Here is a 25,541-nt window from a genome sequence, read left to right on the forward strand (position 1 = left end):
GCTGTGTCAGCATTGCTGAGTAAATAATGGACATTTAGGAACTGATTTGCTGTTCATTAACTTTTTATTTTTCATTCATTTATCTAACAAACCTGCCATTTTGCCAGGCATTGGGCTGGGCTCTGAAGATACAATATTAAATGTATACACTTTCCACTTGCTTTCATTGTCCTTCCTCAGACTTGTGTGCCAAAACTCCAGTCTTGATTAAATTAAACTTTTCACCTGCTCTGCATCTGCACCATGAAATTTGTGTGTGGCAAATAATACACAGGCCTCTTGACTGATTTACTTTAAATGCTGACTCCTGAGCTTGCATGGACCCAACTCCATTCCTCCTCCACTCCTTTCAATGTCTAACTCACAGCTTCTTCTCCAGCTTCAAGTTTCTAAAATTTCTAATACCTCCACTCTAGTCCCTAATTGCTGATGATCTTTCTCGTCTCTCATTGAGAAACTAAGAACAACAAGAATGGAATTTCTGCAAACTACCACTGAAATGGTGCAGGACCCTATGGTCCTTGCCCTTCATGTTCTCAGCTTGCCTTCTGTCTGTAGAGAAACTTTAGCCAAAGAGTAAGTTTAATCAGAGAAGTGAGAAAATGCAGAAACAAAGGAAAACAGTCAAAGGAGACCAATAGTCATTAAGCAAAGTCAAAGATCTTTAGTTTCTCCCCAAGTGAAAGAAAGTAAAGTTGCTCAGTTGTGTCCGACTCTTTGCGACCCCATGGACTGTAGCCTATCAGGCTCCTCCATCCATGGGATTTTCCAGGCAAGAGTGCTGGAGTGGATTGCCATTTCCTTCTCCAGGGGATCTTCCCAACCCAGGAATCGAACCTGGGTCTCCCGGATTGCAGGCAGACGCTTTACCGTCTGAGCCACCAGGGAAGCCCAAGGGCTATAGATAATATTCTGAGCCATATCCTTTGAGCTGTCTTATAGATACTGAAACTCCCACCATGTTGAAGAAGATAACTACATGATGATCATCAGACTGTAGCTGTGACATAAGCTGCCACGATTTTGAGAACTGGCCTCAAAGAAATGGGAAGAAACTGATCCTGGAACTCAAGACTGTGTGTGTGTGTGTGCATGATGCTTCAGTCGTGTCTGACTCTTTGCGATCCCATGGACTATAGACCTCCAGGCTCCTCTGTCTATGGAATTTTCCATGCAAGAATACTGGAGTGGGTTACCATTTCCTCCTTCACGGGATCCTCTTGACCCAGGGATCCAACCAGAGTTTCTTATGTCTCCTGCCTTGGCAGGCAGGTTCTTTACCACTAGCACTACCTGGAAAGCTTGGAACTAAAGACTAACTGTACTTAAAACAATCAGGATGACTCTGATCAGACTACTGCACGACTAATTCCAAGGTGACTCTCAGAGCTGACTGTGCTGTTTTTGCATGTAGCCCCCTCCCTCTGTCTATAAAAGCTTCTGCCCACTGACTGTCAGTGGTGGGGGAACCAGCTTGTGGATAGGAGCCTGCCCAGTCCTCTGGTTGCTGGTCTCTGAAATAAAGCAACCTTTCCTTTTCACCACACTTAACTATTTGGGATTCCCTGGTGGCTCAGATGGTAAAGAGTCTGCCAGCAATGCAGGAGACCTGGGTTCAATCCCTGGGTCAGGAAGATCCCCTGGAGAAGGAAATGGCAACCCACTCCAATATTCTTGCCTAGAAAATCCCATGGATGGAGGAGCCTGGAGGGCTACAGTTCATGGGGTCACAAAGAGTCGGACACGACTGAGTGACTTCACTTCCTGACTCTTTATTGGCTTTAGAGTGGCAAGCAGTTGGATCCCACTTTTGGTAACATCAAACTACTAACCCACCTAAACCTTGACCTAGACTTTGCCTTCTCTCCTGGTTACTGTGGATGAACTGTTCCCGCTCCCATTTGAGGCAACCCTCTCTACTTGTGCTCTGGGTTTCTTGCTTTGAACCAACTCCAGAACATTATTTCAGCAAGCTTTCCTTTCTCTCTTACGTCACCAGTTTTTCCTCCATTTCTCTAAATCCAGTGACAAATTCTTGGTTTTTATTTCACTCGATCCATCAGCAGCATTTGGCTTCCAGGAGTCCACACGCTCATCATTTGGTACCTGTCTTGGTCACTCTTTCTTCCATTTTTCTCACTGTTTCTCAACTTGGTTCTTTATCTTCTACAACAATGAGTATTGAAGAAATTCAGGACTCCATCATTTCCTTAGAGGTCTCTTTCAACCTACAGATTTCAAACACCATCTGTTAAATGACAGTCCCAAATGTATAGCTCCAATTTGGACTGCTGCCCTGAATTTCAAGAGTCAACTCCCTTCTCAGCATACATACATCTAATAGGTACCTGACAATGTATCCACAACTCAACTTTCAATGTTTCTTCACAAAAACTCCTTCTACCCCTAATTTTCACCATTTCAATATATGGCAACTATAATCTTCTAGTTACTCTTGTTGAAACATAGCAACATCTTTAACTCCCCCCCTTTCTCTCACACCTGCATGCCATCCATTACCAAGTTCTACAAGCCAGATAGGGGACTTTCATCAGAGCCTGATGATGTTGGCACCTGATCTTAGGTTCTAGAACTGGGAGAAATAAGTTTCTGTTAAGACACCCAGTCTTTGAGCTTGTTAGGGCAGCTTGAGCTAAGACACACACCAAGTCCCTCTTTGATATTCCTCATTAGCTACTACCTTGATAGAAGTCTATATTATTTTTTTCCACCTGAATTCTTATACCTATGGAGTGGCATCCCTGTTTACTCTCGTAGCGCTCAAGTTCCTTTTTACCTTTCCTCCTACTCCTGACCTAGATTCTCTTCTCAGCAGAGAAGCCAGAGTGATCCATAAAACAAGCCATGTCATGCCTCACACATGATCTGCTTTCATCTTTTTAACAATTCCAACCTTTGCTCAAAACTCTCCAAACATCTCCCATCTAACTCATAAAATAAAAACCTTGCCAGTGGCCAGTAAAACTCAACACGACCTTCCCAACCCATTATTTTTCTGCTCCTTCCCTCCACATTCCTCCCGTGCATGAACTGCTTCAGACACACTTGTCCCTTTGCTGTTCTTTCAATACATCAAGCATCTACCCCATCCCTCCTTAAAGCCTTTGCACTTTCTGTTCTATCTGCCTAGAATGATTGTCCCACAGTTATATGTTGGATTTACCACTTAATATTTTTTGAGTCTCTGCTTAAATATACTTTCCCAACGAATGCATTCTAGACCCTCTCCATGCCTAAACTTCCTTCCCCTGTCCTTTTCCTGGTTGTTTATTTTTCCTATAGCAATAATCACCTGTAACATATGATAGTATCTACTCTGTTACTTATCTCTCTCTCTGATAGCACTCAGAGTCCATCGGGCCCTGTTTCATTCACTTGCAGTACTTATAATAATGCCCAAAACATAATATGTTCTGAAGAAATATTTGCTGAATGAGTCAACTTTCCTCAAGAAGTTATCTTGAGGAAATCTTGAAGCCAAATTTGTATTAACCAAAGAGAGAAAATGGAGTTTCAGGAGGCAAAGACATCTTGAACAAAGCATGGGATGGTGAAGCATCTTGGTTCCATCAGTGATTAAGTAATCCAATTTTGCCTAAGCATAAAATGAGTGGATGTTGGTAGCAGTTTGTTAAAGAATTTCCCAGAAAGAAGATCACAAATGACAATGTATACTAAACTATACATTGAATTTATCTTTTTTTTTTTTCTTTTGAGTTATGAGGACCTTTGGGGTAAAAGTATAAGCAAAGGAGGAAACAGACTTATTTGGAGGGAAAACAAATTTTATCCATGAAGATGATTAGAAAGCTAATATTATTAATAATATAATAGTTCAGATAGAAAGTGATGAGGGTCTAAATTATTAAGGACAAGGTTTAAGACAGAGAGCATGAGAACCTGAGAGGAATATTAAAGAGGCACACTCTGTGATTTTCTAACAGACAGAATATGGGGATTTGTGGCATGAAATGTTAATTGTGACATGAAAGGATAATTGCATTTAGCTTGGGACCTGTTATTGTTCAGTCACTCAGTTGTGTCTGACTCTTAGCAACACCATGGACTGCAACATGCCAGACTTTCCTGTCCTTTACTTTCTGGAGCTTGCTCAAGCTCATGTTTATTGAGTTGTTGATGCCATCCAACCATCTTGTACTCTGTTGTCCCCTTCTCCTCCTGCCTTCAATCTTTCCCAGCATCAGCATCTTTTTCAGTGAGTCGGCCAAATATTGGAGCTTCAGCCTCAGCATCAGTCCCTCCAATGAATATTCAGGATTTATTTCTTTTAGAATTGACTAGTTGGATCTCCTTGCAGTCCAAGGGACTCTGCAGAGTCTTCTCCAACACTACAGTTCAAAAGCATCAATTCTTGGGCTTTCAGCTTTCTTTGGACTCTTTAAGTGAAAGCTATTTTGGGGTTATCCAGGTAATGGTGTAGGAGACCACAGCAAAGGATGATTTGAAAATTGTGTCTGTTTGCCTCAGCCTAACCCTAAGTGACATACATAAGCAATGGGTAAATGTTCAACAATCAACTCTTAACAACCAGGAAAAAAGTTTGATTTGTATTATTTTTCAGTTTCTTGAGGTATATATTCCCACCACGACCAATTTTAAGCTACCATCATGAGCTCATTTTGCATGCAGATAGGAAAAGACACACCAAACTTGTTCTCATGATTGGGTACAGGCTGACCTGGCACACCACGGAAGGCCTCCTGGATTTGGAAACTACTCTTAGAGATATGATAAATATTTCCAGAGATGCTACCTTTGGGGATTGCCTCTAGGGGACTGGTGTCATCACTGGGGCATGCAGTGGTCTTGCAGTCTTCTTGAAAAGTATTTGAAACAACGTTAGCAGAGGTGAAATCCACTGACTGAATGAACATTAGTTGTAATATTAAGTGGTTTAAGCATCAAAAAGTGATTGGGCCAGCTTATCTTCAGGGTTTCTCCTATTTTTGAGCCAAGATCTCTATTTTTTTGATACTTTATGTAGAATCCCCAGCATTTTTTCCAATCAAGAACTTTTGTTAACACCATTAGAAAAAATAAAATAGGAATGAAATAATAATATAATGTAATAATATAAGAAATCAAAGAAATAGCATACTTTTTAGCTGGGTGTTTTTGAATTCCCTAAATGAATTGATAATGTGTACTCTCTATAAGCACTTGCATATTGCTTTGTCATAATTTATCTTTTTCAAAATTTGTTTGTTTTTTTGGTCACACCACAGTTTGTGGAATCTTAGTTCCTGGACCAGGGATTGAACCTGGGCCCTTGAGCAGTGAAAGCACTGAGTCCTAGCCACTGGAATTCCCTATTTATCTTTAGTATGTGTCTTGGTGTGTTCCTCCTTGGGTTATCCTTCCTGGAACTCTCCGTGCTTCCTGGACTTGGTTGACTGTTTCCTTTCCCATGTTCAGGAAGTTTTCAGCTATTATCTCTTCTAATATTTTCTCAGGTCCTTTTTCTCTCTCTTCTCCTTCAGGTACTCCTATAATGCAAATATTGGTGTATTTAATGTTGTCCCCAAGGTCTCTTAGTCTGTCTTCGTTTCTATTCATTCTTTTTTCTATATTCTGTTCTGTGGCAGAGATTTCCACCATTCTGTCCTCCAGGTCATTTGTCCATTCTTCTGCCTCAGTTACTCTGCTGTTGATTCCTTCTAGTGTACCATTTATCTCTGTTTGTTCTTTAGTTCTAGGTCTTTGCTAAGCATTTCTTTCATATTCTCAATCTTTGCCTCCATTCTTTTCCCAAGATCCTAGATCATCTTCACTACCATTATTCTGAATTCTTTTTCTGGAAGGTTGCCTATCTCCACTTCATTTGCTTGTTTTTCTAGGGTTTTATCTTGTTCCTTCATCTGGGATATAATTTTATGCATTTTCATCGTGATTAACTTTATCTAATGTGGTTTTGTTTTAGCTGCTTTGAAACTATCCTTCTTCTTGCTTCTACTTGTTTGCCCTTTGATGGATGAGGCTAACAGGCTTGTGTAAGCTTCTTGATGGGAGGGAATGGTGATGGTAAAAACTGGGTCTTGCTCTGGTGGGCAGGGCCTTGCTCAGTGAAGCTTTAATTCAGTTATCCGCTGATGGGTGGGTTTGTGCTCCCTTCCTGGTAGTTGTTTGGCCTGAGGTGACCCAGCCTGGAGTCTATAGGCTCTATGGTAGGGTTAATGGTTAACTCCAAGGGGGTTTACACTGGGGGACCTTCCAGTGCCACCATCCCTGTGGTAAGTCCCTGCCAACCCATGCCTCCACACCTATTTATATTTAAATAATGCTTCTTCTAATTTTGTTCCTTGACCCCACTTTATCTATTTTAGATATTCACTATGATCTAAAATACAATAGAGCACATATTTAGCTTTTAAAACATCTGGATTAGTTACAGATGTCCCTGCCATTTTTAGGGCAGTTTTTGAGATGAACATTTTTATGTTAAATAAAAATTTGAGAGCCTAATCTATGTTATATATGACAATTGTGCAACAGTTTTGCATACGTTTTGGATTAATTATATGAATGTATTTAAGAATATAATGTGAAGACTGTATGTTTTGTATTCAATGAAGATTTGAATACAGTGTCTTAGTGCTGAAGAGTTTCATTTATTATTTTCTAGCTACAGACCTTCTTTTTGCCCAGACAATATTTGGAAATGCAGTTCCATTTGCCACAGCTGGAGATTGCTATAGTGCTGCCAGATGCCCACAGGTATTTCATATTTGTTTATTATTTTCTCACTGAAAAAAATTAATAATATTTGTCCTCATTTATTTTCTTGACCACAGTACTGCAAAAACATAAGTAAATAGAAAATGCTAACTTCTTAGATGAAATTTATTGCAAAGCTTATAGATAAACTTTAGAAGAAAAGCATCTTTGCTAATATTGCATTTGTTTGAAAGGTATAATATAAGAATTTAAAATAGTTTAGATCCTGTTTCTCCTTCCACAATGCTTTATTATTTTTAATCTTTCCACTTAGTTCCTAGAAATGAATAGACATATATTACAAGGTAAAGAAATGCATCACAAGCATGTGACTTTCATTACATTGCTACTAACATCAGTTATTTTAGCTTCCTGGGCCTGTAACATTCTCAGAATAATTTTCTATTATTTGTGAAGTAATACATTTCCATGTCTTCTTGGTTTTATTCTTTCTTTTCCAGGGTCCTCTTCATATATTTTTTTATGTCACCTTTGAGATTTCTAGTACAAAGTGTGTTTTCTAGAAGAAATTTACTATCTCATTTTTAATAAAGGATTTTATAGAGTTGTTATGAGCGAGCAATATTTTTATAATAAGATGGAGAGATAAAAGCTAGGTGAATATAGCATCATTAGCTAGATTTATTGAAAATTTTAAAATCATGCACAGGAGGACTAATTATAATATTGATGTCATTTTGAAGACAAGTAGTCAATAGTTTGCTTGTATTGTCTCTTCCAGGAATTTTGTATTCACAATTTCCATCAAATGGCATAGAAGATATGCTTAATGTTAAAAAAAAGAGGACTTTTTCTGTATTAGAGAAGTGCACTTAAAGGAGGTCACTAGAACTATAGGCTCAAATGAATATGAAAAAAGTTAACTGAGATAAATATATAAATCTTAGACCCAGAAATACAAATAGAACCTGGTAAAGGGATATGAGGGCTACCCTGGTAGCTCATTCCAGTACATTTTAGTCAGTTCAGTTCAGTCACTCAGTTGTGTCTGACTCTTTGTGACCCCTGGAATGAAGCATGACAGGCTCTCCTGTCCATCATCAACTCCCTGAGCTTGCTCAAATTCAAGTCCATTAAGTTGGTGATGCCATTAAACCATCTCATCCTCTGTCATCTCCTTCTCCTCCTGCCTTCAGTCTTTCCCAGCATCAAGGTTTTTTCCAAAGAGTCAGCTCTTTGAATCAAGGGGCCAAAGTATTGGAGCTTTATCTTCAGCATCGATCCTTCCAATTAATATTCAGGACTGATTTCCTTTAGGATTGACTGGTTTGATCTGCTTCAGTCCAAGGACTCTCAAGAGTCTTCCCCAGCACCACAGTTCAAAAGCATCAATTCTTTGGTACTCAGCTTTCTTTATAGTCCATCTCTCACATCCATACCTGACTACTGGAAAAACCATAGCTTTGATTAAATGGACCTTTGTTGAGAAAGTAATGTCTCTGCCGTTTAATATGCTGTCTAGGTTGGTCATAGCTTTTCTTGCAAGGAGAAAGCATCTTTTAATTTCATGGCTAGAGTCACCATCTGCAGTGATTTTGGAGCCCAAGAAAATAGTCTGTCACTGTTTCCATTGTTTCTCCATCTATTTGCCATGAAGTGATGGGACCAGATACCATGATCTTAGTTTTTTGAAGGTTGAGCTTTAAGCCAACTTTTTCACCATCCTCTTTCACTTTCATCAAGAGGCTCCTTAGTTCTTCTTCGCTTTCTGCCATAAGGGTGGTGTCATCTGCGTATCGGATGTTATTAATATTTCTCCCAGAAATCTTGATTCCAGCTTTTGCTCAGTTCAACTCGGCATTTTCCATGATGTACTCTACATATAAGTTAATGAAGCAGGGTGGCTATATACAACCTTGTCTTACTCCTTTCTGGAACAACAGACTGGTTTCAAATCAGGAAAGGAGTATTTCAAGGCTGCATAGTCATGCTGCTTATTTAACTTATATACAGAGTACATAATGAGAAATGATGGACTGAATGAAGCACAAACTGGAATCAAGATTGCTGGGAGAAATATCAATAAACTCAGATATAAGATGACACCACTCTTATGGCAGAAAGTGAAGAAGAACTAAAGAGCCCCTTGATGAAAGTGAAAGAGGGGAGTGAAAAAGTTGGCTCTAGTGCACTGGGACGACCCAGAGGGATGGTATGGGGAGGGAGGAGGGAGGAGGGTTCAGGATGGGGAACACATGTATACCTGTGGCGGATTCATTTTGATATTTGGCAAAACTAATACAATTATGTAAAGTTTAAAAATAAAATAAAATTAAAAAAAAAAGAAAACTAAGATCATGGGATCTGGTCCCATCACTTCATGGCAAATAGATGTGGAAACAGTGAAACAGTGACAGACTTTATTTTGGGGGGCTCCAAAATCTCTGCAGATGGTTACTACAGCCATGAAATCAAAAGATTCTTGGTCATTGGAAGAAAGTTATGACCAACCTAGACAACATATTAAAAAGCAGAGATATGCTTTGCCAACAAAAGTCTGTCTAGTCAAATCCATGGTTTCTCCAGTAGTCATGTATGGATGTGAGAGTTGAACTATAAAGAAAGCTGAGCACTGAAGAATTGATTCTTTTGAACTATAGTGTTGGAGAAGACTCTTGAGATTCCCCTGGACTGCAGAGGATCCAGTCAGTCTACCCTGAAGAAAATCAGTCCTGAATATTCATTGGAAGGACTGATGCTGAAGCTGAAACTCCAATACTTTGGCCACCTGATGCAAAGAATTGACTCACTAGAAAAGACCCTGATGCTGGGAAAGATTGAAGGCAGAAGAAAGGAACAACAGAGGATGAGATGGTTGGATGACATCACTGACTTGATGGACATGAGTTTGAGTAAGCTCCAGAAGTTGGTGATCGACAGGGAAGCCTGGCTTGCTGCAGTCAATGGGGTCACAAGGAGTTGGACACGACTGAGTGACTGAACTGAACTGATATTGATTTGGCATACTGTACAAAGAAAATTTCAAATAAAGGTTTTGACTTTATGGTTTGTAGAGAAACACAAATGCCAGCTACGAAGCAGGAAAATTCCTTTACTGAGTAAGTGGTTGAAAAGAGCATCTTTTGTAATACTAATTATCCATCTTCCACTGTATTTAATGAAGATGTGGCCTGTGTTCATTTTCTTTCCCCACAAAAATGCATTCAGTACTGTACAAGCACAAATCTAGGCAAAAGAAGTGCCTAGATCACAAGTTTTGAGAAAACTCCAGGAGTTAATTATAGACAGGGAGGCCTGGCAAGCTGTAGTCCATGGGGTCACAAAGTGTCGGACACGACTAAGCAACTGAACTGAGATGTTCTTCTGGAATTCTATTATTTTTTTTAGGATCCAATGTATGTTGACAATTTGATCTCTGGTTCCTCTGCCTTTTCTAAATCCAGCTTGAACATCTGGAAGTTCTTGGTTCACATACTGTTGTAGCCTAGCTTAGAGAGTTTTGAGTATTACTTTGCTAGTGTATGAGACGAGTGCAGTTGTGTGTTGAGGAAACGTGGTCCAAGGAGAAGGGAAGGGCAAACCACTTTACTATTCTTGCCTTGAGAAACCCATGAACAGTGTGAAAAGGCAAAAAGATACGACAGTGAAAGATGAACTCCCCAGGCAAGTAGGTACCTAATAGGCTACTGGAGAAGAGTGGAGAAATAGCTCCACAAAGAATGAAAACAATGCCCAGTTGTGGATGTGACTGGATGTCAACACAAAGAATTGAACACTCTTTGCCATTGCCTATCTTTGGGACTGGAATGAAAACTAACCTTTTCCAGTTCTGTGGCCACTGCTGAGTTTTCCAAATTTGCTAGCATATTGAGTGCTGCACTTTAATCGCATCATCTTTTAGGATTTGAAGTAGCTCATCTGGAATCCATTTTAGTTCGCTGATCCCTAAAAAATTGATGTTTACTCTTTCCATCTCCTGTTTGACCACTTCCAATTTACCTTGATTCATGGGCCTTCCATTCCAGGTTCCTATGCAATATTGCTCTTTATAGTAGTGGACTTTACTTCCATCACCAGTCACATCCACATCTTTCAGTGTCATATCTTTTTGCCTTTTCACACTGTTCATGGGTTTTTCAAGGCAAGAATACTGAAGTGGTTTGCCATTCCCTTCTCTACCTGACCACATTTCCTCAATACTCTCTACCATGACCCATCTGTCTTGGGTGTCCCTGCATGACATGGCTCATAGTTTCATTGAGTTAGACAGCACTGTGATCCAAGTGATCAGTTTGTTTTCTGTGATTGTGGTTTCCATTCTGTCTGCCCTCTCATGGATAAGGATAAGAGGCTTGTGGAAACTTCCTGATTGGAGGGAATGGCTGTGGGGGAATCTGGGTCTTGCTCTGATAGGGAGGGTGCACAGTAAATCTTTAATCCAATTTTCTGTTGATGGATGGGACTGTGTTCCTTGCCTGTAGTTTGGCCTGAGGCCAAACTTGATGTGGAAATGGGGTTCCATTAGCTCAGTCAGTAAAAAGTCCTGACAGGAGCCTGTCAGGCTACAGTCCATGGGGTTGCAAGAGTCAGACAAAACTTAGCAGCTAAACCAAATGGTGATAATGGCAACCTCCTTCAAAAGGACTCATGCCAGGGCTGTTGTATTCAGTGCCCCGACCCCATGGCAGGCCACTGTTGACCCACATCTTCACTGGCTACTCCAGGACACTCACAGGCAAGTCTGGCTCAGCCTCTTGTGGGGTCACTGCTCCTTTCTCCTGGGTCCTGGTGCACACAAGGTTTGGTTTGTGCCCTCCAAGAGTCTGTTTCCCCAGACCTGTGAAAGTTCTGTAATCAAATCCCACTGGCTTTAAAACTCAGATTCCCTGGGGGTTCCTAAAGGAAATCAGTCCTAAATATTCATTGGAAGGACTAATGCTGAAGCTGAAGCTCCAATACTTTGGCCACCTGATGGGAAGAGCTGACTCATTGGAAAAGACCTTGATTCTGGGAAAGACTGAAGGCAGGAGGAAAAGGAGATGACAGAGGATGAGATGGTTGGATGTCATCACCAACTCGATGAAAACATGAGTTTGAGCAGGCTCCAGGAGTTGGTGCCAGACAGATAAGCCTGATATGCTGCAGTCCATGGGGTCACAAATACTTGGACATGACTGAATGACTGAACTGAATTGAACAGGCAGCTCACCTGCAAGCAGGAGACCCAGGTTTAATTCCTGGGTCGAAAAGTTCCCCTGAAGGAGGGACAGGCTACACACTCCAGTATTCTTAGGCTTTCCTGCTGGCTCAGTAGGTAAAAAATCCACCTGCAAAGTGGGAGACCTGGGTTTGATCCCTGGGTTGGGAAGACCTCTGGAAGAGGGCATGGCAACCCACTCCAGTATTCTTTCCTGAAGAATCCCATGGTCAGAGGAGCCTGGCTGACTACAATCCATGGGGTTGCAAAGACTCCGACATGACTGAGCGACTAAGCACAGCACACAGCATAGTGATATGAAAGTGACTTCAATTCAGTTCAGTTCAGTTGCTCAGTTGTGTCCGACTCTTTGTGACCCCATGAATTGCAGCACCAACTCCCGGAGTTCACTCAAACTCATGTCCATCGAGTGAGTGATGCCATCCAGCCATCTCATCCTTTGTCATCCCCTTCTCCTCCTGCCCCCAATCCCTCCCAGCATCAGAGTCTTTTCCAATGAGTCAACTCTTTGCATAAGGTGGCGAAAATACTGGAGTTTCAGCTTCAGTATCATTCCTTCCAAAGAACACCCAGAACTGATCTCCTTTAGAATGGACTGGTTGGATCTCCTTGCAGTCCAAGGGAGTCTCAAGAATCTTCTCCAACACCACAGTTCAAAAGCATCAATTCTTCAGTGCTCAGCTTTCTTTACAGTCCAACTCTCACATCCATACATGACTACTGGAAAAACCACAACCTTGACTAGATGGACCTTTGTTGGCAAAGTAATGTCTCTGCTTTTGAATATGCCATTTAGGTTGGTCATAACTTTTCTTCCAAGGAGTAAGTGTCTTTTAATTGCATGGCTGCAATCATCATCTGCAGTGATTTTGGAGCCCCCAAAAATAAAGTCTGACACTGTTTCCACTGTTTCCTCATCTATATCCCATGAAGTGATGGGACCGAATGCCATGATCTTTGTTTTCTGAATGTTGAGCTTTAAGCCAACTTTTTCACTCTCCTCTTTCACTTTCATCAAGATGCTTTTTAGTTCCTCTTCACTTTCTGCCATAAGCATGGTGTCATCTGCATATCTGAGGTTATTGATATTTCTCCCAGGAATCTTGATTCCAGCTTGTGCTTCTTCCAGCCCAGCATTTCTCATGATGTACTCTGCATATAAGTTAAATAAATAGGGTAACAATATACAGCCTTGATGTACTCCTTTTCCTATTTGGAACCAGTCTGTTGTTCCATGTCTAGTGCTAACTGTTGCTTCCTGATCTGCATACAGATTTCTCAAGAGGCAGGTCAGGTGGTCTGGTATTCCCATCTCTTGAAGATTTTTCCTCAATGTATTGTGATCCACACAGTCAAAGGCTTTGGCATAGTCAGTAAAGCAGAAATAGATGTTTTTCTGGAACTCTCTTGCTTTTTTGATGATCCAGAGGATGTTGGCAATTTGATCTCTGGTTCCTCTGCCTTTTCTAAAACTAGCTTGGACATCTGGAAGTTCACGGTTCACGTTTTGCTGAAGCCTGGCTTGGAGAATTTTGAGCATTACTTTACTAGCGTGTGAGATGAGTGCAATTGTGCAGTAGGTTTTTTCATTCAACCACCCTAAGTCCAATATGACTCATGTAGACCATGTAGTAATGTCTAAACTGCCCAGTATAATTCTAAGGTACCAAAACAATGTTGAGACCAAAAGATTTATTTGTACTTGACACTGGAATATTATATTTATTTAAAATTTTCTGCCTGAGAAAGATAAAATTTTAATCTATCTAGGAGTAGAATCAGGGGGAAAAAGGGGAAGGTCTAAGTCATGTTTTGTAAAGAAAATGAAGAAGGTAGCCAGGAAAAGGGGTTAGATTAACTATCATTAAGTATGTTGAGAGTGCCATGAGAGAGCAGTGGCATCGGTATGTGTTACTCAAGGAGATATTAATGGGACAGAAGATTCCAGCTTAAGGTAAAGAAGACTTTTGTCAGAGAGAGTTTTCCAGTAAGGAGACACTCTGCAAAATCTGAGGCCTCAGTAAATCACTAATTTTTATCCATATTTTTGTAAATTGATCTTGTATTCTGCAAGCCTGCTAAATTCATTTATTAGTTGTAATAATTTTTTGTTGGATTCCTTAGGATTTTCTGTATACAGAGGAATGTTATCTACAAATAGTTTTACTTCTTCCTTTGCAGTCTGGATTTTTTTTTTTTTTTAATTTCTTTATCTTGCCTCATTGCACTGTCTAAAACTTTGAGTATACTGCTGAATAGAAGTGGCTACAGTGGACATCCTTGTCTTATTCTTGATTGCAGAGGAAAAGCATTAAGTCCGTTATTATTTATTGTGTTAGTTGTGAGTGTTTTGTAGATGCCTTTGATCAATTTGGGAAGTGCCCTTCTATTCCTAATTTAAGTGGTTTTATCATAAATGTTGTGTGTGTGTTCAGTCATGTCTGACTCTTTGTGACCCCTATGAACTGTAGCCCACCAGGCTGCTTTGTCTTTGGGATTTTCCTGGCAAGAATACTGGAGTTGGCTGCCATTTCCTCCTCCAGGGTATCTTCCTGACCTGATCAAACCCATCTCCTGTGTCTCTTGCTTCTCCTGCATTGACAGGCAGATTCTTTACCGCTGAGCCACCAGGGAGGCTCATTATGAATGCTGGATTTGTCAAATGCTTCTTCTGCATCTGTTGAGATAATCCTGTGGTTACTGTTCATTACTATAGTGATAGTGAAATGGTGTATCACACTGATTTTTGTGTGTTGAAGCAGTTTTGCATTCCTGAGAGAAATCCTTGATGATATCTAATCCATTTTGTATGTCACTAGATTTGGTATGCTTTGTTGAGAATTTTTTGTCTGTTTACAGAAAAGATAGTGGCTTATCATTTTCTTTTTTTGTGATGCCTTTGTCCGGTTTTGGTATCAGGGAAATACTGGCTTCATAGAATAAATTGGTAAGTACACCCCCACTTCTAGTTTTTTGGAAGAGTTTGTGAAAAAGTCATGTTTGGTGGGATTCACCAGCAAAGCCATCTGAGCTTGGGCTTTTCTTTTTGAATGTTGTTTTATTTACTAATTCAATCTCTTTATTTATTGTGGATTTTTTCAGATTTTCTAGCTTTTAAGTCTATTTTGGTAGTTTTTTTCCCCTAGGAGTTTGTCCATTTCATCAAAGTTATCTAAATTGTTGGCTTACAATTGTCCATAGTACTGCCTTATAATCCTTTATAGTCCTGTAAGATTTGCAGTTGTTCCTGATTTCAGTGATTTGAATCTCCTCTCTTTTCTTGATTTTGTTCTTTTCAAAAAACCAACTTTTGATTTTGCTGATTTTCTCTGTAATTTTTCTCATTTGTTTCTTCAGTTTCCACTCTATTCATTATCATTTCTTTCCTTCTGCTTGCTTTAGATTTAATTTGCTCCCCCCCTACCTTTTTTTTTTTTCAGTGCTTAAGGTAGAAGTTTAGGTCATTGGAATGAGAGCCTTTTTATCTTTTAATATGGGCATTTACAACTATAAATTCCCCTTTAAATACTTCTTTTGCAGAATTCCTTAAGTTTTGGTGTTGTGCATTCATTTTTATTAATCTTGAGTGTTTTCTATTATCATTTGTGATGTCTTATTTGACTCACTGGTTATCTAAGAGTGTGGTGGTTTTGTTCTTGCATCACTGAGTCTTGTCTGACTCTTTGCAACCCCATGGACTGCAGCACACCAGGCTTACCTGTCCTTCACTATCTCCCAGAGTTTGCTCAAATTCATGTCCATTGACTCAGTGATGTTATCTAATCTTCTCATCCTCTGTTGTGAATTTCCCACATTTCCTTCTGTTACTGATTTCTACTTTCATTCCATTGTGGTTGGAAAATACATTTTGTATTATTCAATCTTTTGAAATTTATTGAGGCTTGTTTTATAGCATAGCATATGGCTATCCTGGAAAATGTGCAGTGTGTGCTTGGAAAGAATGTGTGTTCTGTTGTTGTTGGGTGAAGTGTTCTCTGGATGTCTGTCAGGGCTAGTTGGTTTAAAGTATTGTTCAACTCTTCCATTTCCTTGTTGATCTCCCTAGTTATTTTATCTATTGAAACTGCAGTTATTATTGCTGAATTATCTACTTCTCACATCAATCTTTTAGTTTCATTTACTTTGTATGTAATTTATTTGAGTTTTTATTGCACATGATTGTCTTTATAATTGTCATAATTTCCTGATATATTGACACTTTTGTCTTTATAAAACGTTCCCTTTTATCTATAGTATCATTTTATGTTTTAAAGTCTAATTTATCCGATATTATAGTGGCAACTCAGCTTGTTTATAGTACGTGGTATATATATTTTCCTCCCATTTGCTTTTGACTTATATAATTCTGACTCTTAATACTGTCTCCTACAGAGAGCATTTTGTTGAATTTCTGCCATTTGATTGGACTGTTTAATGTTATTATTGATATATCTGTATCTTTGCCATTTGCCATTTTGTTTTTTATATGTCATATCATTTCTGTTCCCTTTTTCTGTTTTTTAAAAATTCAGTGAATGTTTTCAAGTGTAACATTTTAATTTCTTTAATAATTTTCTCACTATGTTTTTTTAAATTTTATTTTATTTTTAAAACTTTACAATATTGTATTAGTTTTGCCAAATATCGAAATGAATCCGCCACAGGTATACCAGCGTTCCCCATCCTGAACCCTCCTCCCTCCTCCCTCCCCTACCTCCCTCTGGGTCGTCCCAGCGCACCAGCCCCAAGCATCCAGTACCGTGCATCGAACCTGGACTGGCAACTCGTTTCATACATGATATTATACATGTTTCAATGCTATTCTCCCAAATCTCCCCACCCTCTCCCTCTCCCACAGAGTCCATAAGACTGATCTATACATCAGTGTCTCTTTTGTTGTCTCGTACACAGGGTTATTGTTACCATCTTTCTAAATTCCATATATATGCGTTAGTATACTGTATTGGTGTTTTTCTTTCTGGCTTACTTCACTCTGTATAATAGGTTCCAGTTTCATCCATCTCATTAGAACTGACAGCAAACATTATCCTCAATGGTGAAAAATTGAAAGCATTTCCTCTAAAGTCAGGAACAAGACAAGGGTGCCCACTTTCACCATTACTATTCAACATAGTTTTGGAAGTTTTGGCCACAGCAATCAGATCAGAAAAAGAAATAAAAGGAATCCAAATTGGAAAAGAAGAAGTAAAACTCTGTTTGCAGATGACATGATCCTTTACATAGAAAACCCTAAAGACTCCACCAGAAAATTACTAGAACTAGTCAATGACTGTAGTAAAGTTGCAGGATATAAAATCAACACACAGAAATCCCTTGCATTCCTATACACTAATAATGAGAAAACTGAAAGAGAAATTAAGGAAACAATTCCATTCACCATTGCAACGGAAAGAATAAAATACTTAGGAATATATCTACCTAAAGAAACTAAAGACCTATATATAGAAAACTCACTATGTTTTTAATTGCTTTCTTAATAGTTGCTCTAGGGCTTATAGTGTACATCTGAATAGAATTTACTCCAGATTTATGTTACCTAATTGCAGTGACATAGAAGTATTACTCCTACATATACTTTTTGCCCTTTCCTTTTCTGTTGTTGTATTTATAACGCATACACCATCTAACCTATATAACAAACCCACAATATATTTTTATAATATTACTTTATATAATTTGGGGCTTCCCTTGTGGCTTAGCTGGTAAAGAATCCACCTGCAATGCAGGAGACCTGGGTTCGATCCCTGGGTTAGGAAAATCCCCTGGAGAAGGGAAAGGTACCCACTCCAGTATTCTGGCCTAGAGAATTCCATGGACTGTATAGTCCATGGGGTTGCAAAGAGTCAGACACGAGTGAGCAACTTTCACTTTCAGTATATAATTTTATATCTTTTAGAGGTAAGAAATGAGAGAACTTAAATTTCATAGAGTTTTTTTGTGTGTGTGTGAAACTTTTTGCTTCTCTTCATTTCCTCCTGTGGATTTCAGTTATCAGCTGCTTTCATTTAATTATTCCCAAACATCTTTGGTTCCACCTGCTTCATTTGTGGCAATCTTTTCAAGTATGTTAAATTTCTGTATGTGTGCTAAGTCGCTTCAGTCATATCTGACTCTTTGCAACCTATGCACCATAGCCAGCAGACTCCTCTGTCTGTGGCATTCTCTAGGCAAGTATACTGGAGTAGGTTGCCATGCCCTTCTCCAGAGGATCTTCCCCACCCAGAGATCAAACCAGTGTCTCTTACATCTCCTGCATTGGCAGGTGGGTTCTTTACTACTAGCGCCACCTGGGAAGCCCACATTTCTGTATATTACTGGTCAATGGTATAATTACATACATGCTGGTTTAAACAATTACTTTTAAATAAGTTGAGAATAAAGAAACATACAATTATAATGTCTTTTATAGTTGCTATTGATGAAATTATCTTTACTTGTATGCTTTACTTCTGTGGCAACTTTAAATTCATTCTGTAAGTCTGTGAGTCTAAATATGCCATCCCACTGTCCTCTGGCTTCTAGATGAACAACAGAACTCAGCAATTTATCTTACTGAGATTCCCATATATGTGCTTATTTTTCTGTAGATGCTCTCAGATTTTTTCCTTTGTTTTTGACTTTCAGCATCTTTCTTGTGATATATTTGGATATGGATCTCTTTGTGTCTACTCACTTGGAATCCGTTGACTTCTTAGATGTGTAGATTAATGTAGTTTCACCAAACTTACAAAATTTTCAGCCAGGATTTCTTCAAATATATTATCTGGTCCTTTTGGTACTTCCATCATCCATGGTTTTGTGTACTTATGGTGTCCCTCATTTCTCTGAGGCTCTATTCATTTTTCTTCTTTTTTTTTTTTTGCTACTTTTTCAGCTTGTATCATCACTATTGGTATCTTTTCAAGTTTGCTGATTCTTCTGCCAGCTCCAATCTGCTGGTTGATCCCCTCTAGTGAAATTTTATTTTGGTTATTGTACTTTTCAGCTCCAGAATTATCCTTTACGTCTTTTTATAAATATAATGTTTATCTCTTTAGTGATACTCTCTTTTGATGAGACATTATTATCATACTTTTCTTACTTTTTTAAACATGGATTTTCTTTAGTTCTTTGGACATATTTTTAATAGCTGCTTTGAATCTTTATCTGCACACTCTGACATCTGAAACCTCTCAAAGGCAGTTTCTGCTGCCTTTTCTGCCGTTATATGAGTCATCCTTTCCAGTTTCTTTGCATGTGTCACAATTTTTTGTTGAAAATGGATCATTTTAGATAGTATATTTTAGCAACAGTGGATGCTAAATTTCCCTTCCCCTTTAGGATTTGTTGTTTGCTTAGTTGTTTATTTGTTTAGCTCCTTGACTGGGCTATTTCAGTGACATCTATTTCCCCTGTGATATGTAGCCTTTAGTGTCACTCCTCAGAGGGCTCAGCCTGGGACATGTACACAGTCACCCAACCCTTCTGGAAAGACAGTGTTTTTAGCTGGGCTCTCTTTGATGAAGTTTCTAGCTGGTCTGCCTCTACTGATATCACACTCAACTCTTACCCACTACTAATTGGTAGATGATGGCTCTGTTCTTTCAATAACATCCTGGAGGCATAAATTACTCTATGGTCTGAGCCAATTAAACTCAAGCCCCAGGGCCAGCGTAGGCTTATAGGTCAGTCTTTGAGGTCAGGTCAGAAAAACCTCAAAAAGAGACATTCTTAGCTATCTCTTTCCCTGATTTTCTCTGTTAAACTGAGATCTGACCTACTGTTTTGCTTGTTACTCTCATCCAGTTACTCCCATGCTCCTCTTAACTACACACCACTAAAATCTTTTCTTTTTTTTTTTTTCAATAGCCCCTTTAGGCTTGAACTTTCTCATTTTCTGTCCCAAATACTCAGGCTACTTAAGAAAATCTGTGAAACTCTCTGTTCTTACAACTTGATTTTTCCCTGAGGAAGAGCCTTTGCACCCATTCTGTGGATTGAGTGGGTAGATCCCACTTTGCAGATCTAGATCCCCAGTCTATAAGCAGAATGCTGGGTCAGGATATTATTCCCTGGTCTTCTCAGCTTGTACTGCTCAGCATGAAACCTGTGCCCTACCAGTGATTTTAAGTGGGAATGATTCAGGCCTTGAGTTCTTGGCCAACATTGCCTGGGGCAGATCTCCTGACCACTCAGTAAGGACTGAGTGGTGGACAGGAGCTGCAGATCTCTGTAGTTCTTACCTCTGATCCAGCTTCTGTAGCACAGAGCTGGGTGAGATGAGGAGGGCTGGTGTCCTGCCTGCCTCCTGCTGCCCTTGACATATACCCTGGAGAAAGCTTATCCCTAACAGAGAGCTGGGGGAAATAAAATCCTCTATTCTTAGCTGTACCCATGAAGAGTGGAGCTATCATCTTGCTGAGGTGGGGAAAAAAGAAGACAGGCCATAGACAGGTCATGGTTCAAATGTCACAGATGCTTACTCTTCTAACCTATATTTCATAGATTTTCTTGAATGTTTCTCCAACTGTTGTATAACCTTAGGATGATTTCAGTCAGTACAGTCACTCAGTCATGTCCGACTCTTTGCGACCCCATGAATCGCAGCACGCCAAGCCTCCCTGTCCGTTACCAACTCCCGGTGTTCACCCAGACTCATGTCCATCGAGTCAGTGATGCCATCCAGCCATCTCCTCCTCTGTCGTCCCCTTCTCCTCCTGCCCCCAATCCCTCCCAGCATCAGAGTCTTTTCCAATGAGTCAACTCTTCGCATGAGGTGGCCAAAGTACTGGAGTTTCAGCTTTAGCATCACTCCTTCCAAAGAAATCCCAGGGCTGATCTCCTTCAGAATGGACTGGTTGGATCTCCTTGCAGTCCAAGGGACTCTCAAGAGTCTTCTCCAACACCACAGTTCAAAAGCATCAATTCTTCAGTGCTCAGCTTTCTTCACAGTCCAACTCTCACATCCATACATGACCACTGGAAAAACCATAGCCTTGACTAGATGAACCTTTGTTGGCAAAGTAATGTCTCTGCTTTTGAATATGCTATCTAGGTTGGTCATAACTTTCCTTCCAAGGAGTAAGCGCCTTTTAATTTCATGGCTGCAGTCACCATCTGCAGTGATTTTGGAGCCCAGAAAAATAAAGTCTGACACTATTTCCACTGTTTACCCATCTATTCCCATGAAGTGATGGGACCGGATGCCATGATCTTCGCTTTCTGAATGTTGAGCTTTAAGCCAACTTTTTCACTCTCCTCTTTCACTTTCATCAAGAGGCTTTTTAGTTCCTCTTCACTTTCTGCCATAAGGGTGATGTCATCTGTATATCTGAGGTTATTGATATTTCTCCCGGAATTCTTGATTCCAGCTTGTGTTTCTTCCAGTCCAGCGTTTCTCATGATGTACTCTGCATAGAAGTTAAATAAGCAGGGTGACAATATACAGCCTTGACGTACTCCTTTTCCTATTTGGAACAGGTCTGTAGTTCCATGTCCAGTTCTAACTGTTGCTTCCTGACCTGCATACAGATTTCTCAAGAAGCAGATCAGGTGGTCTGGTATTCCCATCTCTTTCAGAATTTTCCACAGTTTATTGTGATCCACACAATCAAAGGCTTTGGCATAGTCAATAAAGCAGAAATAGATGTTTTTCTGGAACTCTCTAGCTTTTTCCATGATCCAGAGGATGTTCGCAATTTGATCTCTGGTTCCTCTGCCTTTTCTAAAACCGGCTTGAACATCAGGAAGTTCACGGTTCACATATTGCTGAAGCCTGGCTTGGAGAATTTTGAGCGTTAGTTTACTAGCATGTGAGATGAGTGCAATTGTGCGGTAGTTTGAGCATTCTTTGGCATTGCATTTCTTTGGGATTGGAATGAAAACTGACCTTTTCCAGTCCTGTGGCCACTGCTGAGTTTTCCACATTTGCTGGCGTATTGAGTGCAGCACTTTCACAGCATCATCTTTCAGGATTTGGAATAGCTCAACTGGAATTCCATCACCTCCACTAGCTTTGTTTGTAGTGATGCTTTCTAAGGCCCACTTGACTTCACATTCCAGGATGTCTGGCTCTAGGTCAGTGGTCACACCATCGTGATTATCTGGGTCATGAAGCTCTTTTTTGTACAGTTCTGTGTATTCTTGCCATCTCTTCTTAATATCTTCTGCTTCTGTTAGGTCCATACTATTTCTGTCCTTTATTGAGCCCATCTTTGCATGAAATGTTCCCTTGGTATCTCTAATTTTCTTGAAGAGATCTTTAGTCTTTCCCATTCTGTTGTTTTCCTCTATTTCTTTGCATTGATCACTGAAGAAGGCTTTCTTATCTCTTCTTGCTATTCTTTGGAACTCTGCATTCAGATGCTTATATCTTTCCTTTTCTCCTTTGCTTTTCACTTCTCTTCTTTTCACAGCTGTTTGTAAGGCCTACCCAGACAGCCATTTTGCTTTTTTGCATTTCTTTTCCATGGGGATGGTCTTGATCCCTGTCTCCTGTACAAGGTCACGAACCTCATTCCATAGTTCATCAGGCACTTTATCTATCAGATCTAGTCCCTTAAATTTATTTCTCACTTCCACTGTATAATCATAAGGGATTTGATTTAGGTCATACCTGAATGGTCTAGTGGTTTTCCCTAATTTCTTCAATTTAAGTCTGAATTTGGCAATAAGGAGTTCATGATCTGAGCCACAGACAGCTCCCGGTCTTGTTTTTGCTGACTGTATAGAGCTTCTCCATCTTTGGCTGCAAAGAATATAATCAATCTGATTTCAGTGTTGACCATCTGGTGATATCCATGTGTAGAGTCTTCTCTTGTGTTGTTGGAAGAGGGTGTTTGTTATGACCAGTGCATTTTCTTGGCAAAACTCTATTAGTCTTTGCCCTGCTTCATTCCTTATTCCAAGGCCAAATTTGCCTGTTACTCCAGGTGTTTCTTGACTTCCTACTTTTGCATTCCAGTCCCCTATAATGAAAAAGACATCTTTTTGTGGTGTTAGTTCTAAAAGGTCTTGTAGGTCTTCACAGAACTGTACAACTTCAGCTTCTTCAGCATTAGTGGTTGGGGCATAGACTTCGATTACTGTGATATTGAATGGTTTGCCTTGGAAACGAACAGAGATCATTCTGTCGTTTTTGAGATTGCATCCAAGTACTGCATTTCGGACTCTTTTGTTGACCATGATGGCTACTCCATTTCTTCTGAGGGATTCCTGCCCGCAGTAGTAGATATAATGGTCATCTGAGTTAAATTTACCCATTCCAGTCCATTTTAGTTCACTGATTCCTAGAATGTCGACATTCACTCTTGCCATCTCTTGTTTGACCACTTCCAATTTGCCTTGATTCATGGACCTGACATTCCAGGTTCCTATGCAATATTGCTCTTTATAGCATCGGACCTTGCTTCTATCACCAGTCACATCCACAGCTGGGTATTGTTTTTGCTTTGGCTCCATCCCTTCATTCTTTCTGGAGTTATTTCTCCACTGATCTTCAGTAGCATATTGGGCACCTAATGACCTGCAGAGTTCCTCTTTCAGTATCCAATCATTTTGCCTTTTCATACTGTTCATGGGGTTCACAAGGCAAGAATACTGAAGTGGTTTGCCATTCCCTTCTCCAGTGGACCACATTCTGTCAGATCTCTCCACCATGACCCGCCCATCTTGGGTTGCCCCATGGGCATGGCTTAGTTTCATTGAGTTAGACAAGGCTGTGGTCCTAGTGTGATTAGATTGACTAGTTTTCTGTGAGTATGGTTTCAGTGTGTCTGCCCTCTGATGCCCTCTTGCAACACCTACCGTCTTACTTGGGTTTCTCTTACCTTGGGCGTGGTGTATCTCTCCAGGGCTGCTCCAGCAAAGCGCAGCCACTGCTCCTTACCTTGGACGAGGGGTATCTCTTCACCGCCACCCTTCCTGACCTTCAACATGGGATAGCTCCTCTAGGCCCTCCTGCGCCCACACAGCCACTACTCCTTGGACGTGGGGTTGGTCCTCCCGGCCGCTGCTCTGGCCTCAGGTGTGGGGTTGCTCCTCCCGGCTGCAGCCCCTGGCCTCGGGCTTGGGGGCATGGGGTAGCTCTTCCTGGCCGCGGCCCCTGACCTCGGATGCGGGGTAGCTCCTCTTGGCCATTCCTGCGCCGTCGCAGCCTGGCACTCTCAGACGCTGCCCCTGACCTCGGACATATTCCAAGGCCGTGGGGTAACTCCTCTTGGATGTGGGGTAACTCCTCTTGGCCGCCACCCTTCAGGCATGGGGTCCTCCCGGCTTCTGCCCCTGACCTTGGCCGCGGGGTAGCTCCTCACAGCCACGCTTATTGGGCCGGTTGCAGCTGCCTGTGCTTAGTGCACCAGTGATTTCAAGAGAATTTAAATGGTTGTTGTATTTTATAATTTTTTTATTACTTGAAATCAAACATTTTGTTCTGAGATAACCGTTGACGTGTAGCTCTAAGAAATAATACAGGGATCCCATGTACCCAGTATCCCCAAATGGTAACATCTTATAGGATTATAGTATAATATTGCAACTAGGATATTGACACCACTACATCAAGATACAGAACATTTTCATCATCACAAGGACTTTTATAATGACAAGTACTCCCCTTGCACCACCAGCTTCACCTTATCCCCTAGAAACCACTAATCTAGTCTTCCTTTCCATAATTTTTGTCTTTTTTTGTCTATTATATAAGTAGAATCATATTAGTACATATGTCTGTAACTTCTAGCATTTTGAAGAGTGGCAATAGTGAATATGCTTTAATTGCTTCTGATCTTAGGGGGAAAGCAGTCAAACTTCCATCATTAACTGAATTGTTGGCTACAGACTTTTGGTATATTTTCTTTATCAAGTTGAGGAAATTCCCCTCTATTCCTGTCTTTCCCTATGTTTCACTCTTTAGTCCACAGGTCTCTTCAAATTGTCATTCCAAAAGTGCTCCCTTTCTTGGTTCTGTTTTTTAAGGTAGATAACTTTTCAGAGGAATCTCAAGGTCTCACTCAATCTTTGAGCCTGGTCAGCTTGATTCATGTCCATTCTTCTCTTTCTCTCCTTCTCTCATGTTGGTCTACCAGACGATTGGTCTCTCTCCAAGATGATGACTCTCTGACCTACATCTTTTATTTAGTTCTTTGCCCAGGACTGTGTTTCCCCTGATGAACTCCCCCTTCTGAAGTTTTATATTGCATCTCTTTGAACACCTGTTCCAAGGTCAAGGATGTGTAATCTTAAACTTTTACTGCTCTAAACAATCTTTTCCCTCATATATGTATTTTTAAATAACATTTCCATTTTTACTCTTTTAAATGGAGATTATTCATTCTCCAATGACCAACTCATGTCAAGACTGGTCAGCTTTGTCCAATAATCCATTTTCCTTCTAATCTCTTCCTTTTGGTCATGTACTTGATATGATCAGAGAGAAGGAAATTGAAGATGCCACCTAGAGATGTGAAGAGTCTGCTACAAGGTACCATCATTTTGGGAAGATCATGAAGTTCTGGAAAGCTGGTCCTTTGTATAACATGTTGAATTGAATAAGGTCTGGAAAATGAGAAGATGTATGACATATGTT

General features: G+C 40.2%; 1 protein-coding gene across 4 annotated transcripts in view; it reads left to right on the top strand.

The window, feature by feature from the left end:
• ADAMTS20 (ADAM metallopeptidase with thrombospondin type 1 motif 20) overlaps positions 1 to 25,541 on the top strand; it is a 216,930-nt gene that overhangs the window by 175,440 nt on the left and 15,949 nt on the right. For all 4 annotated transcript variants that reach the window (XM_086399837.1, XM_086399838.1, XM_086399839.1 and 1 more), the window contains one exon: positions 6,665 to 6,756. In XM_086399837.1, the coding sequence (XP_086255963.1) occupies positions 6,665 to 6,756 (92 nt within the window). The remainder of the gene's footprint in view (positions 1 to 6,664; positions 6,757 to 25,541) is intronic.

Source organism: Bos grunniens, chromosome 5 (assembly GCF_055505025.1).
Source record: "Bos grunniens cultivar Pamir isolate PY7600 chromosome 5, Bosgru_T2T1.0, whole genome shotgun sequence".
NCBI lineage: Eukaryota > Metazoa > Chordata > Mammalia > Artiodactyla > Bovidae > Bos > Bos grunniens.